Source organism: Nilaparvata lugens, chromosome 10 (genome assembly GCF_014356525.2).
Source record: "Nilaparvata lugens isolate BPH chromosome 10, ASM1435652v1, whole genome shotgun sequence".
In the NCBI taxonomy this organism is placed as follows: Eukaryota; Metazoa; Arthropoda; class Insecta; order Hemiptera; family Delphacidae; genus Nilaparvata; species Nilaparvata lugens.
Genome location: NC_052513.1, coordinates 12,559,876 through 12,576,068, shown reverse-complemented (window position 1 = coordinate 12,576,068; position 16,193 = coordinate 12,559,876). Strand labels below are relative to the sequence as shown.

Below are 16,193 nucleotides of genomic sequence, written 5' to 3'. Positions count from 1 at the left end.
TACTACGCGAGATACGGTGCGCTTACCTGAGGAGAGGCTTGCTGTCGAGAGAGGACCTGAATGGCAGTGACTGGAGAGATGTTAGCCGCTACTGTAGGGCTGCTTGGCAGTACAGGTATTCATTGATCCAGGAGTTCAATTTCTAAAGCTTTCTTAAAACGTATCTTCTTTTGTAGTAATAATTATAATTAAAAAAACTTCTCTGCCATATCGTTTAAATATAATTAATGTAGCATTGTTAACTTTTTGCAACTTAAAAAAGGGAAAAAAATTATCTTTCTTTTCTCCCCCCGGACGGATCTTATCCATGGGGCGAATGCCAGTAATGTAATACTTATATAGAAATATTTTTGTATTATTATTATTATTATTATTATTATTATTATTATTATTATTATTATTATTATTATCATTATTATTTGATACTATAGCCTACAGCATGAAATACTGATAGAGAAGTTAAGCAAGATGGAAGTAAGATCATACTCTGATACATTTTGGGAATGTATCTAGAGTTATTGAAGAATTATTTCAGTGACAGAGAAACAATGGTGAAAATTGGAAACAATATTAGTAAACCAAAAACCCAACCATTTGGAGTCATTCAGGGTTCCCCTCTATCCCCACTACTCTTCAACTTATATATAAGTGATCTTAAAAACTGCAACTTCAAGGGAGAAGTATACAACTATGCGGATGATACCATTATGCTATTTGCAAGTAAAAGTTTAACAACTGCAGCTGAAAATTTACAAAAAGATTTGAACACAATAACAAAATACTTCCACAACAACTATATACATATCAACAGTACAAAGACAAAAACAATAGTATTTGAAAACCCAAAAATGAGTATAAACATCCTTGACCCAAAAAATAGAGTTAAAAGTCATAACTATAAATGCTTCACCACTTTAAATCCATGCAACTGTAAGAAAATTAAACACTCAGATACAGTTAAATATCTTGGACTGAATTTTGACTCAAACATGAAGTGGCACACCCATTCCCAGATGCTGGCAAAAAACTGAGGTACATAGCACATAGGTGTTACCAAATGAGAGAATTACTGCCTCTGAAAGCAAAACGAACAGTCTACTTCAGCTTGGTTGAATCTCAAATACGATATGGTATAACTGTCTACGGACATGCACCCAATTATATATTGAACCCAGTAAGTCAGCTGATCAACAGAATCAAAAGGATATTTTTCCAAGGAGTGGATACAAACACTTTAAAATTGCTCTCATTCAGAAACCTGTACAATTATATAATACTGCTGAAATACTATTTTGAAAATGCTTATCGACGTACCAATGAAAACAGATACAACACCAGACACACACAATATAGAACAACAGAATACTTCACTGAAATAGGAAAAGCTGTACCAGAATATTTTGTACCATGCATTCTCAATAGTCTACCGAATCATCTACAACATCTAGACACTTACAGACAAGTAAAAATAGAAATAAAAAATTACTACTACACAATTCAATAGATGAAAATATCATTCTTACATTATTACCACGAAATAAACGCATCTACAAATTTGTATTTCGTATTTGATAAAACATTTCCATCTATAAATTCAAATCTTGCCAAAATATCTCTGAGTATGTACAATGCCCCAATATAAGCTAAAATTAGCTTCATGGGGTAGCCACAAAATTATAATAGGAAATTTTAATAGATTCTCACTTCATGTATGATAGATATAAGATGATATATGTATAATGATTAATTCAATTTGTAAAACCTATCATTCATGTAATGTGAGAGAAAATTGAATAAAAAAAAATATTATTATTATTATTATTAGACTTCTACCGACTCTATATCAATACAGACTGACTCTATACGATACAGACTGGCTATATACGTTACAGACGGACTTTCTACAATACAAAATACAATATAGAATGACTTTCTACAATACAAAACTATCATTCGAATGAAATTACCGTCATAAATTAAATTCATTTTGGCTCTCTTTCTCCTTCCCCTTCATAAAGATTCACTATACCTACTTGAAATCCCAACTCGAGTCTACGCACAGGCCACAGTGTCCATGTAGGCTCATTCCGTAATCTATAATATGAAACCCTGATCTAAGTACTTAATTATGTGTATTTCATATTCTATATTATTTATCATTTTTGTACTTACTGTATTGTGGAATGAAGAAGATTCTTGATTGATTGTTAAATTTATCCTGCAGCAATAATGCTGCATATTTATACAGTGGCCGAATTTTATAACTAACCGAATTTTATTTTGTAACTGACTTTATATTGTAGAATTGTGTTGTTTTTATGCTTGAAATTTTGTGTGTATATGACGTTGACCATGCATTTGTTAAAAAGTGTCTTATGTCAATAAAGCAATTTCTATTTCTGGTAATCGCATCAATCAGTGACCGAAAAAATATTAAAACTGTCACATCACTGTACTTGATACATAAATAATTTTTGATGAAGTAAGAATATTTTCACGTTAAATGTATTCTCTGTCATCAAGTTCGACAAAATGTATTCTATGTATTCGACAAAATGTATTCTCGTTGAATGTATTCTCTGTCAAGTTCGACAAGTTATAACTTGATGGTTAGATGTTATGACTGTAAAGTAGGTACTTGACCCCTTTCCACTGCTGTTACATAACTAATTATGACAAACCTAGTTCGTCCAGACTTGATGTTGCTTTAGTTTTTTATTTAATTAATTTTCAGGCTTTCATCGAAGTTCTCACCTACTTGAAATCCCAACTCGAGTCTACGCACAGGCCACAGTGTCCATGTAGGCTCATTCCGTAATCTATAATATGAAACCCTGATCTAAGTACTTAATTATGTGTATTTCATATTCTATATTATTTATCATTTTTATACTTACTGTATTGTGGAATGAAGAAGATTCTTGATTGATTGTTAAATTTATCCTGCAGCAATAATGCTGCATATTTATACAGTGGCCGAATTTTATAACTAACCGAATTTTATTTTGTAACTGACTTTATATTGTAGAATTGTGTTGTTTTTATGCTTGAAATTTTGTGTGTATATGACGTTGACCATGCATTTGTTAAAAAGTGTCTTATGTCAATAAAGCAATTTCTATTTCTGGTAATCGCATCAATCAGTGACCGAAAAAATATTAAAACTGTCACATCACTGTACTTGATACATAACTAATTTTTGATGAAGTAAGAATATTTTCACGTTAAATGTATTCTCTGTCATTAAGTTCGACAAAATATATTCTCGTTGAATGTATTCTCTGTCAAGTTCGACAAGTTATAACTTGATGGTTAGATGTTATGACTGTAAAGTAGGTACTTGACCCCTTTCCACTGCTGTTACATAACTAATTATGACAAACCTAGTTCGTCCAGACTTGATGTTGCTTTAGTTTTTTATTTAATTAATTTTCAGGCTTTCATCGAAGTTCTCACCGACTGGAAAATATCGTGCTGTTCTAAAGGATGTACCGCCCAGTGCCAACAGCCAAACCAAAAAGCAGTTCATGGAAATTTGGGGAAAATCTAACAGAATTTCAGCCACTGATCTAGAGGCTCTTGATGTTCATGGAGATGTCTACTTTGATGGTTCGTACTAACCGTAATTTTCCACAATTTCAATTTTCTGAAACCCTCTGTGTAGCTGCAGCTGGGATTGTGGTAGACAATCGTATTGGAAAATAATTGTAACACTCACTTGATCATTCAAATAACTAGTTACTGTTGTTATGCCATTCCAGTTTTTTAAAGCTCATTTTTTTATGTTATTGTTGTTTAGACTTATGTTATGAATTTTGGTTTCTTCTTGCCAGTTTGCATTGAATAAATACGAACTATAACTACTGAACATCATTTATTCGACTCTGAATTATTTTAATGTTTTCAGTTGAGTTCAAAAGTTTCGACTGGTCGCCGAAAGAGGATTCAATTCTCTACATAGCAGAAACAAAAATACCGAAGTCCGAGCCGTTTTACAAACGCTCAGCACAGGACTCTGCGTCCAAAGCTTCATCTGGAGATAAGAAACCTAAAAAGGTAATTTTGAATCAAAATAAACAAAATGAGAAGGATAAGTTTAAAATTGAACAAATTACTACTAATAATAAGTAAAATACTGGACTTGGTTCATGGATAGGATACAAATTGCTAGATGGTCAGACTATGAAATTCCCACTTGATTCACATATTTTCATACTCATTAAACCTAGTTAACATTCTGGCATTTAGCAATATTATAACGATACAGCGAGCTGTGCCAGGACGTTGAGCGATTTCTACAATGTTTCACCTATTGTTTCCATTTCGATACAAACTGCAAGAAAGTGGGTGCAAAGACATCGTAGACGCTAACTTACACAAAGCTCTATAATGAGGTTCACGTTATAACGGTAGTGGAGAAAGATAGGAGAACAGAGCTGCCGACTTTCTTTCACTGCCTCCTATAGAAGGTAGCTAATACCTGTAAATAGAAATAAAAATCTCAGTACCCTTTTTTTTAAATTATTTTATCACATGTTTCAACATTCATGCCATTTTCAAGTGATATGAAACAAAAAAAAGGGTACTGAGATTTTTATTTATATTTTTTCCCTTTTTTCATATCACTTGAAAATGGCATGGATGTTGAAACATGTTGTGATAAAATAATTCAAAAAAAGGGTACTGATATTTTTATTTCTATTTATATTACAAGTAGCCCTATACAGAAAAGATACAATAAAATAGCAGCTGAAACCTGTATAAATGTGATGCTATTTTAATTGTTTATTCTTGTTTAAAATAATAAATTGAGAAAATATATTTCTCAATGTTTAAATAATAAATGTTCATGATTGTGATTGAATATTTTGTTAATTAATTATATTTGTTGAAAAACGACCTGACAACGTTGCATAGCTAGAAAAGGATAGTGCTATCTGCTATATCGAATGATGGGCGAGGATAGCAACACCAATGTTAATCAAATAATATCATCATAATATGGACCTCATTATATTGACCTTAGTACTATGAAAATATACAGAATAAAAGTATCGAAAACTCCCTTATTTTTTTAGTATTTTCGAAAATCTGACTTACGCATTTAGTATTTAAGGGGGGGGGGTGATTGCTGGGTTATATTTTTGGGAATACGAGTTTGATGTTTCAGTCTTAACATTGTGTGATTTTGTTGCAGGGTGAAGAGTACCTTTACAAGGAGGACTGGGGCGAACAAATGGTTGGTAAGCATCGGCCCGCGCTGGCAGTGTTCAACGTCCAATCAGAGAACGGGCAGATAGTGAGCATGCTGGAAGGAATTCCCGACAACTTCTCACCGGCCCAAGCGCTGTGGGCTCCCGATGGCTCCATTGTGGGCATTGTGTGGGACCACGAGCCAAGGCGACTTGGACTGTACGCTTGTACCAACCGTTCTAGCTATGTGTTTCATCTTGCTGAGGGAACTTTCAGTGAGTTCCTTTTTCTCCATATGTTTTGCGCCAGTTTGACAAGACTGGCATGGATATTCATCCCAATACATTATATCCTATACATATCCCTATAAAGTATCACATTCTATTCATATTCCACCGATATACATACATTAATTCTGTATAAAATCATCACAATAGATTAATAATATTATCACATTAAGTTTTTCCTTAATATTTTTTGCGTAAGGTTGACTATAGTGAGGTCTACGTTATAATGGCAGTGGAGAAAGATAGGAGAACAGCGTTGTCTGTCTTCTATAGAAGATAGCTGATACCGATATATCTGATGAAATAAAATGTTGATTCATGTTAAAAATGATCAATTATAATTTATTCGTCAAGAAAAAATATTTTTCAATTATTTAATAATAAATTTTCATAATTGAGATTAAATATTTTGTTAATCAATATTATATTTTTTTATTGTTCAAACATGATCTGGTAACACTGCGGAGCTAGAAAAGAATAGCGCTATCTGCTTTGTCGAATGATAGACAAGGATAGCAACACCATTGTTAATCAGATAATGCCATTATACACATTGGACCTCACTAAAGCCCTTCAGTTTTTATTCACATTTCAACGGTAACTTACATACAATAAAAATTTAGGAAGAATTGCGTATTAAAAATGACATTATAAATAATTATTGATTAAAATATATTGACTATAAACAGATCACAACAGATAAAAATGTAACAAAGAAAACCTGAAAAACCAAATCATAAAAAATACTTGATGTTTTTACCCAGAGCTTAATAAATGGCTAAATGATATGGACCTAAAACGTTTCAGGAGGGTTCCCAACCACCAAAAGTGATTCCAAGCTTGTTGTGAAATCTACCTTGAGGTAGGGTTTCATTTATGCGACACCATAAACACGATATGCGGAAAAATAATAAATTTGGTTCTTATGGGAGTTTCCCATTTTTACTTCTTGATTGACGTGAATGTTCAACCAATTTGTATAAGCTAAGGCTTTTGAACAGAAAAATTATTATTTATTTATGGGAGTGTTCACACTTTCGCAGGCTGCGAACGTGTGGTGACTTGTACACAATCACTCTAAAAATAAAAATGTTATAACTTAAATTCTCATTTGCTTCTAGAGTTATTAACAAGTGAGGGTCTTTCCGTTCGCTCTCCCAGATTCTCCCCCGATGGCAAGTACCTGTTGTGGTTGGAGAGGAAGGTTGGAGGACCGCACAACGGCGCTCAGAGACTCATCAAGTATGAGTGGGCTACTGGCAAGGTATTCAGTGTATAACTATTTCATAACTCAGTGCAGTACGACTCTAAAAATTACAAAAGAACTTACAGAAGGAATAGAGATACGAATAAGTGATAAAATCTATACAAATATAGCGATAAAATACGGAATTTCGTCCTTATAAAACAAATATAAGTACCCTAGTTTCAAATATCTTAATGCTCAAATCTCAATCAATACTCAACTTAGTACTCTTTATTCTTTATCTTTATCAGTTTCAAATATCTTGAAGCTTGAATATCTCAATCAATACTCAATACTCTTTACTCTAATACTCTTTAATCTTTATCCAAAATCTACATCTCAATGAATACTTGACATTGAAAATGTATTCATCTAATAATAGAATCACAAATCATATTATAGCAATAGGTTCATCATAAAACTGATCTTCTCTCAAATTTTATAATTAACTATAATGCCAAAACAACAGTTATAATGTGTTATGTGCTTTTGTACAAATCAATACCAAGTATTCTTATTACTTCAACTTATTGAGATCAGAGTTTGATAATTATTGTTCTCTTTCTGTTCACCTAGTCCGGCGTTGTGTTGGATATTATTGCTGATAAGTTGGATGGTGTAGATCCGCTCAAATTCCGAGGCATTTTTTGTAGTGCCATCCCAACTCGCTCTTGGTCCAAAGATAATAGAAGACTGTTGATGAATACCATGGGCCCCACTACAATCACTTCTTTCGTTATAAATATTGGTGAGTTACAATTTCACTCTTAAATAAATTTATTTATTCATTGTGGAAGATAACTTTGTTACTCTGTTACTGTCAAACGGATAGTCTCTTTTCATACATATAGAAAGCTGTTTCAGAAATTATCGGTATTGATTTGAAATGAGTTCTAAAAATTATTTTTAAGAAAAATATTTCAACGGAAATTTTTTTCTTAATTTAAATTTGTCTTTATTAAAATTTGAGTTATTTTAGCAGTATAATAACTCATTATTCATGCACTCCAACCAAATTTTATATCAGTAGGAACGATTATTTAGAATTCAATAGCACTTTTGATATTAGTTTAATGAATTATTATTCTATAAATTAAATATTATTATATTTTGAAAAATCAACTAAGTCTACTGTAGACCATTCTATTGATCAGTATTTATGGGAAAATGTTAATTTTAGTATATTGATTATCTACATTCTACAGTGCTTTGTAGCTTCATATTGTATTTTGATATCCATTGTAATTATAAAACATTATATTTCAATAAGTGGCATGCATTTCATCAATTACATTTATATGATGCATTTACATGATACATTTCTCAGTAGCTCAGCTATGTAGCTCCATGTGAAAGCTACCGCGTATTGATGTATCCATACATTTTTTGATTGAGCATTGGGCCAACTCACACAGAACGGACGTCGGGCAGAGACGTGGTGCGGACTTTGTCCTTTGCGCATCTCTTCTATGTAACCAAATGGTTTAATGTTCACAGAAGAGCACATTATTTGCGTCTTTGTGGTGTACAAGAGCAGGCACACAATTTCCTTTCGACTTGTTTGAAATAAGAACGTACAAAAAACCTGTTGACTGGAATAGAAGACAACCTGAAAATATATTAATTACCACTTTCATGCCACTGTCCTACCCGTCTAATGTGCACTTCATACACCATGCTTCAACGTCAGCTCTGTTTGAATTTGGCCTTGGATTTAAAAATGTGGCATGCAGCTATACTGAATTCAATAATCAAAAGGAAATTACACAAAACAAGATATTTTTTGACTATAATATAAAATCCGATTGGTCTCATTTGCTCAAGACTATTGAAGTCCTACTGTATGTAATGTATATTTCACTCTTGATGCAGAAATGTTATTAATCAACTCAATCAAATTCAATTTTTTATCCTAATACAAGTTATTTGTTTCCAGAAAGTGGAAAAGTGACTGTATTGAACTCTAGTACAGATTACAGTCTCTCGGTTTTGGACGTTTATGATGATTACGTTTTATGCGCAAAGAGTAGTCCGAAACACCCAAAAACACTTGTTTTTGCAAAACTCCCTGAAGAAGGCAATGAAAAGAATATCGATTGGGTCTACCTGACTGAATATGAAGTACTTCCTGGATTGGAAAAACTGGAATATGGAGTTCACTACACTCAGGCCTCTTATGATGGTGATAGTAAGCGTTAATAATATTTTTTATATCTTATTGATGGTGATTTATCAACCAATTTTTATTTAATTTGTTGAAAATAATCACCATAATTTATTAAACTATGAATATTTTTGTTATATAAGTATTGTATTATAAGGCTTGTATCAAAAAATGTCGAAAGTTTATATAAGTCACTCGTGAATCAAGGATTCAAACCTTTACAAAAAAGAAAACCTGTAGCTAAGCATTGTAAGCTTAAACTACTTGAATAAACATCACCTATCGAAAACTAACAGTTCAAATTCTAATTCCACTTCAAACTAATTCTAACTTCAAATTCTAATTCCACTTATGGTTTCAGTATCGATAAAACTAGGCTGTTGATAGTTGGACCATTTTCTAAAGATTTATTTGGCCTAGTGTATTCATGTGGTTGTTTTCATTCTTTGTTGTTGTTTTATATTGAAAATGAGTACATAAGATTTCTACTTTGTAAATTGCATTTTTTTTAATAAATATCTTTTGTCTGTCTGTCAAAAAATGTTAACTGAATATTAAATATTTCCTAGGCTGAAATATAGTGTCTCAGTATACTCAAGAGTCTTAAGATGGTGATAGTAAGTTACATTACTATTTGTTATACTACAATGCTAATTTGTTATTTACTTGGAAAAAATGATTACCTACGTTATTGTTTTCAGATGGATTCAAAGATCTAAATGCAATTTATTTGAAGCCCGATGTTAGCGATGGTTCGACTCTTCCCGTGATCATCTGGCCGCATGGAGGTCCACACGGAAATTTTGTCAATGCCTTCAATAACGATGCTGCTGTATTCTCTCTACTAGGTAACAATTTATACAAAATATTGTGCTTTTAATACTACTTATTCACTAGTAGTTCTGTGAACAGTATACTTCACGCAGTTTTCTCATCCACAAGTATCTGGTGTCACCTGTTCACCGGCTTCTCCAGGCATCTGTGTAATGCATGCAATGAATAATCCACTTGTCAGCTGATTGATTATGAATAATTCTATAGTCTGATTAATCCTATGTTCATAGTAAATTATTATTATATAGAGTCATACATGACATCAAAACCTATAGTTGTTGTTTTGTTACAACACTTTGTGTTTTATGACAATAAAGGATTATTGATTGATATTGATTGATTGATTCAATTTTTGAAATAATATTTGTGAATTGGAAATCTGGTCGCGGATTTAATTATTAAATGTTAATTGATAAAGCGAGAAGATCTACAATGTACAAAGATGAAACGTGTGTTTTATCACGTTTCGTGAAGGCAATATTATGGTTTTTAGCTCCATGCTTTACAAACCAGAGTGAGTTGACTTTGGGTCTGTGAATCAAGGCTGCATGTGTTTTTCACATAAATAGATTTTGAATTTTCTTTCGAGGCCCGTATTTCCTTGAACCGTTTGTGAAGTTAGTTGTTGAGTTAAGGCATTGGTTACCTGAAGGATTCTGTCTTGAGAATTCAATTATAGGCTGTCGCAGTTCATCGAATCAAAAACACCAGCTTTCCCTACAAGATTCAAATCCTGAAAATACAATTATGTAGGTTTAAACTGCCCGGACTGCGACTAAGAGAGATTGATCAAAGAATAACAGAGAAATCAATTCTTTTCGTACTGCATGAATGCACAAGACAAACAAGATCGTCTGAAAAACATTGTAAAATCAGCTGTATGGCCATATTATGGAGCCATTTTCAAGGCTTCATCTCAAATACAATTGGAATTAAAAATTTAATATTGATGTTTAAATGGTGAAAAGTGGTCATGCATGCAGTACGAAAAGAATTAATTTCTCTGTTATTCTTACCAATATTAATAAATAAGGTATCCTTGAAATCTTGATAAAATTTGACAACTTTTTTGTCTCTTGTAAATTTTCTGTAAAGTGAACGGTTTTCGTGAAATTTGCCATAAAAAATTAAAATGGCCGCCATTTTGAATATTTACATAGAACATTTTTTATTTTATTTTTTAAAGTTGAATGTTTATAGCATAAATATTCATGCCAAATTTCAGATCAATACAACATTTCGTTCTTGAGATAAAAATTCTCAAGTGAAAAAAACAATAAGGCAGCTGCAGCTATAAGGATAACCGCTGAGTTTTGGACACTTCAAATACGACATTTGTAGTCTCCTATCATCCAGGAACAACACCCTAAAATGTTCGACACTACTTCTGAAACACCCTGTATATACATTATATTTTTAATGTATTATTGAGTATTATGCTAACCGCTAGGTCAAACACTTCTTCAATCAATATCTTACCGTTGTTATTGATGTGCTGTTTTCACGATATGCCATGTCATTTACGAGTTCTATCTTCTATCTAGGATTTTGTTTGTTTTTGACGGTTATCAAGTGTATCACTCTATTTTTATTTCTCTAATCTTTTTAATTTCTAAATTCCTATTATAAACATTTTGTTCAAAGAAAATTATGTTAAAATGTGAAAAGTAAATTAACCGGAGAACATGAGTCTAAACTACGGTACCGTAATAATTTGAATACGGGTGAGAAATAAAGAAGGGATTCGCCTAATTTTCTCTCAATCATTTTAATAATAAGTGCTTGAATAAATAAATTGAGTAATTATAATATTTTTCTCTAAACACCTGAACTTGTTTTCGAATTATTTTTTTGTAAGTGTGATTATACTTACAGGTTTTGGTGTGATAATGGTTAATTACCGGGGCTCCACTGGTATGGGAGAGGATTGTGTCAACTATTTGCTGGGAAAAATTGGAGATGCGGATGTCAAGGATTGCCAGCAGATTGCTGAGGAGCTTTGCAGCATGGAAACATTGAAATTCGACAGTAAAAGGAAGGTTTTGTTTGGTGGATCGCATGGTGGATTTCTCTCGGCTCATTTGATTGGGCAATATCCGGTGAGTGACTCATCTTTTTTACGTCGAGTGAGCACATATCTCCATGTCGAATTAGTTAGTTTGCTGAGTTGAATACCCTCATCTTATTAGCTTTATCCACAGTTTGAAAAAAGAAAAGCTTGCATTTTTTCTTACACAAAAGATTAAGATAGGAGTGTCTTTATATAAACTGATTAAGTTCCGTCGTATTCATATTTTGTCTTATGTGTTTCATGTGTGCTTGTTCATCTTTTATCTGTGTTCCGGAATATGTGTATTTTCGTGCAGGATTTTTAATGAATAATATAAACTATTTTGACAAAAATAACATAATATTGCGTAGCACCAGGTCTAGCATTAGAGAAGCTTAATAATTTGTCTTGTAGTCGTATAGAAAGGATGAAATTGAACTCTGCATCAATCCATAAAGATTCAATAAGTCAATCACTCGAGAATATATTCTGTTCATGTTTTTATCACAATTAATTTGGTTAGCATACTATGAACAACAGGATTCAATAATAAATCAACGATAATTCTTCTAGTGCTATTAAAAACTCTGTAGATGCTCAAAGCCACAAATATTGATAAAATAATATTTATGCTTGCTAATTTTATGTGAATGTTTGTTGTATCCTACTCAAAATAGTTGCTCTGCCTGGGGATCTCACCTATTCATGGGCCAAGTGGAAGAGGGGCTCTTATTGGCTTAAATTCGTCCACATCACTTTTAATGCTGTAAAGTGAAAATAAAAATGCATTTACTTATCTATCTATTTTCTTGAAAACACACCAATCCAGTAACAGAAAAAATGATTTCGAATTTATTTGGAAAAATATAAACATATTCCAACCTTGCTATTTAGCAAGCTATGGAGTTCAAAATTAAAAATTACTACCCATCCACAAATCTTTGGGTTCAGCATAACTAAAAACTAATTACTAGATGCATAACTTTTATAAATGAGTATGAATTTAATGTTATTAAAAAAGGGGTTTTCAACTTATATAGATAAATAAAAATTATGCAGACACTGATGTTTGTGTTGTTCCTTAAGGTAATACTGTATCTAAATGTTCTGCGCAATTAGCTTTCTAAACTACTTCCTTTTGTGTTCAGTTAGCACAAAACTCATATTTATTTTACAGGAATCTTTCAGATGTGCCGTGCTGCTGAACCCCGTGACCGATGTCATGTCTATGTCCTCGGTTACAGATATACCGGATTGGTGAGTTTTCTTTAGGAAAAAATGACCAGTTTACAGAAAGCCTTTCATTTGGAAAACATCGACAATTTGAATAATTTTTTTATATTTTCAACTCATTGAATGAATGTATTGCTGTTTTGCATTCATCCTCCAGATTAATCCACCCCTATTAATTTGAAACCCAAGTAAGCTTTGCGCAAATTTCGAAGATTTGTTATATTTTTACAGGGTTCCTACAAAGCCGCGTGTATACGCAATCCTGTTATCGATGTGGTATCTATGACATCTATAACTGATATACCTGATTGGTGAGTTAGTTCGTTAATATAAAGTGATCAAAAATCGCGCAACCCAAACCGCAAAGGTTTAATTCGGGTTGTGTGACTTGGATTACCTATAGTAACATATTTTTATCACACAATCAAGTCCTTTGTGTCGGCAAAGTAAGGTTTAGATTTATTTCTACAGAGGTCCTTAAACAAGTTCAATTTTCCACACACAAAACCTTATGTGGTTCGCTTATTCCTCTTATATTTTCGCCTGAGTAAATATTTTCAATTGACACCCAATTTTTTATGTAGACTCCAATAAATAATTATTTAATAATTTTTTGCCATTACACTTCATTTTCTCTACACCACTGATGTTCAGAAATCCATCACTGTAATAAGAATTCTGCATACAGTTATGAATTTATAACAGACTATTATTATACATACACCTAATGTATTGCTTTCATTAATAAAAAATTGACCTTTCATTTAATCACAGTAAAATCAATTGATTGAATATGAAAATAACTAATTTTTCAATTGGATGGAAATTGCCGTGATAGGTGTCTAAACTTTCTTGAATTATGATCCATAAATATTACATTATTCATAGATTCAAAGAGTTCAATATCATCCTCTCATTACATTACAAAATTAGTTTTACTACTTCACATAATTTGCTCTTAGCTCTATCAAGGTTCTTATATTTGGTTATTGAATTTGAATTTTTGTTATTTTGTGTTCTTTGTCCATTTTGTTATTATAATTTTAATATCGAGACTGGCTCAGGTCTGGTATCAGAGTTTTTGGGTCGCACCTGATCAATTTCAGGGCCTCTGACATTACTTAACGACTGTTTGTAGGCAGCCGGGACCAACTAATTAGTGTCCATCCGAAACACGGGAATGGCCCGAGAAAAATATCTTGCCCGGGCTGGGATTAGAACCCTGGACTCTGAATTATCATGCCAGTATCTAATCCACTCGACTATGGTCACTCCTAATGTTTATAAGATGAAAACATGATTCAACCCTTCAGATACAAAAATTATTCAATTACGGTAGTTGGGAATTGGGAAAGATTGAAGTAATTTTTGGGATGTGAGTTTCAATTTCTAATTGGTGGCTGATGGTTCTTGGCTATAGATTATGGAATATTTTCATCTATAAATGAATTATTTTCAGTTGGAATACATAGTTGCCGTTATTAAAAATCCTGTCACCGAAATCTCGTCAAAGGTTTTCGCATCTGATCATCCTGGGTCGTGAGTTTCAAATTCAATATAATTTTTTATAACCTCAACACAAAATTTCACAAAGAGGGGAGATAAAATAATTTATTTTTATAAATAATTGATTACAAAATTATTATCTTTTAAATTCTACATATCAAGTATGTTTCCTATTGAACCTTAATTATTTAATTATTGTTACACCACAGAATATCTGAATATAAAATAACCATGTTGCTCTAAGTATTCAGAGCTGGCATATTTCAGGCAGCAAATTCGGGTAGATCTCATTTTAAAATTACTGACAATGAAATAGAACTAAAAGTATTTTCTATACTTTTTACTCTTGCAGATTCCCTAAAATTTATCCACAGAACAGAGGGGTTCTAGTTTTTAAGTCAGGTGCAGTGAAAACTATTTTTTCCAAGAACACTGAATCATTGAAAACTCTAATACCGTGATAATTTTTTCAAATCTTATGATATCAATTTTTCGATTTTTTATCAGTTTTTAAAATCCAAATTTGACCATGCATTTATTTCTCATTTTATATTATTAAAAGTTGAGTATTCAAGAAATGATAATTACTGATAATCTAATTTTCAACTGTAGTATATCAGCATCAGCCGAACAGGCGAACAGTCTCATAGCTATTGATTAGGGTTGCCGTGGTAGAATCAAGATCGGCAAAAGTGGTTTAGGAACGTAGGCATAAATGCCAATCAGTGCTGTCCAGTGTGAAGAAATGCAAAAACTGTTCCACACTGGTCTATGGCAGGTTCGAGGTGGGATTTTTAGTGCGGTCGTTCAGATACAGCTACCACTCACTACCAATGTCAAGAGATTGCACATTCTGATTGGTACCTTTCAAAGGGTTATACCAGCATCAGCGAAAATACATGTTTTTTACACGATGTGTTCCTTGTTTCCATGGATGCTGATCAGACAATCAATACTAATAGATTTTCATGAAATTTGACAGGTATGTTCCTTTTTAAATTGCAAGTCGACGTATTTACAAGGTTTTTGAAAATTTTGCATTTCAAGGATAATATAAAAGGAAAAATCTGGTGTGGCGCACTCACACAACTGTCCTTGCCGTTATGAAAATTGATCACCTGACGTTAGTGTTCTCGCGCATCTCGAATCTACTATTCAAAGATTTGAGCCAGACGGTGACAGGGCAATAACGCTGGAGACACACGAGGTCTGCTATCTCTTCATAGTGAATCATTTAATAGAATCAACAGTTGCCAACAGTTTGCAATTGGATAATCACATTTTCTTGAATTTCGAGCTTATTTTTAATTTTAGGTGAGAAGTGAGAATGTTACTGGACATTAGCTGTAGAGATTCTCATGCTCAATCTATTCCACTCAAAATATTTTGTTTAAATTGTATCTGAAGCCTGATAATTGAGAATCTAAAATCAAACTTTGCATAGATGGGGCGGAGCTCCTGAAATTTTTACAGATATGGGACTTATGGCAGTTGATAGAGCTTATCGATGACTATTTCAGGTATAACTTTAATCAAAATCGTTGGAGCCGTTTTCGAGAAAATCGCGAAAAACCCTGTTTTGACAACATTTTCGCCATTTTTGCCGCCATCTTGAATCGCATTTGATCGAAATTGTTCGTGTCGGATCCTTATAGTGTAAGGACCTTAAGGTGCGTACAG

The 16,193-nt window shown here is 32.6% G+C and overlaps 1 protein-coding gene across 9 annotated transcripts in view; it reads left to right on the top strand.

Moving 5' to 3' along the window:
• Positions 1-14,568, top strand: part of LOC111047695 (acylamino-acid-releasing enzyme) — a 33,952-nt gene extending 19,384 nt beyond the window's left edge. For 3 of the 9 annotated variants that reach the window (XM_039436341.1, XM_039436344.1, XM_039436339.1), the window contains exons 3-12: positions 3,437-3,609; positions 3,908-4,056; positions 5,198-5,468; positions 6,602-6,744; positions 7,303-7,474; positions 8,663-8,914; positions 9,592-9,738; positions 11,600-11,823; positions 12,952-13,031; positions 13,239-13,317. In XM_039436341.1, coding sequence (XP_039292275.1) covers positions 3,437-3,609; positions 3,908-4,056; positions 5,198-5,468; positions 6,602-6,744; positions 7,303-7,474; positions 8,663-8,914; positions 9,592-9,738; positions 11,600-11,823; positions 12,952-13,031; positions 13,239-13,293 — 1,666 coding nt within the window. In that variant the 3' untranslated portion in view covers positions 13,294-13,317. Of the gene's footprint in view, positions 1-3,436; positions 3,610-3,907; positions 4,057-5,197; positions 5,469-6,601; positions 6,745-7,302; positions 7,475-8,662; positions 8,915-9,591; positions 9,739-11,599; positions 11,824-12,951; positions 13,032-13,238; positions 13,319-14,466 lie in introns of those variants that run through there. The other 6 variants (XM_039436346.1, XM_039436343.1, XM_039436348.1 and 3 more) reach the window with 5 other exon arrangements.
• The last annotated feature ends 1,625 nt before the right edge of the window (positions 14,569-16,193 follow it).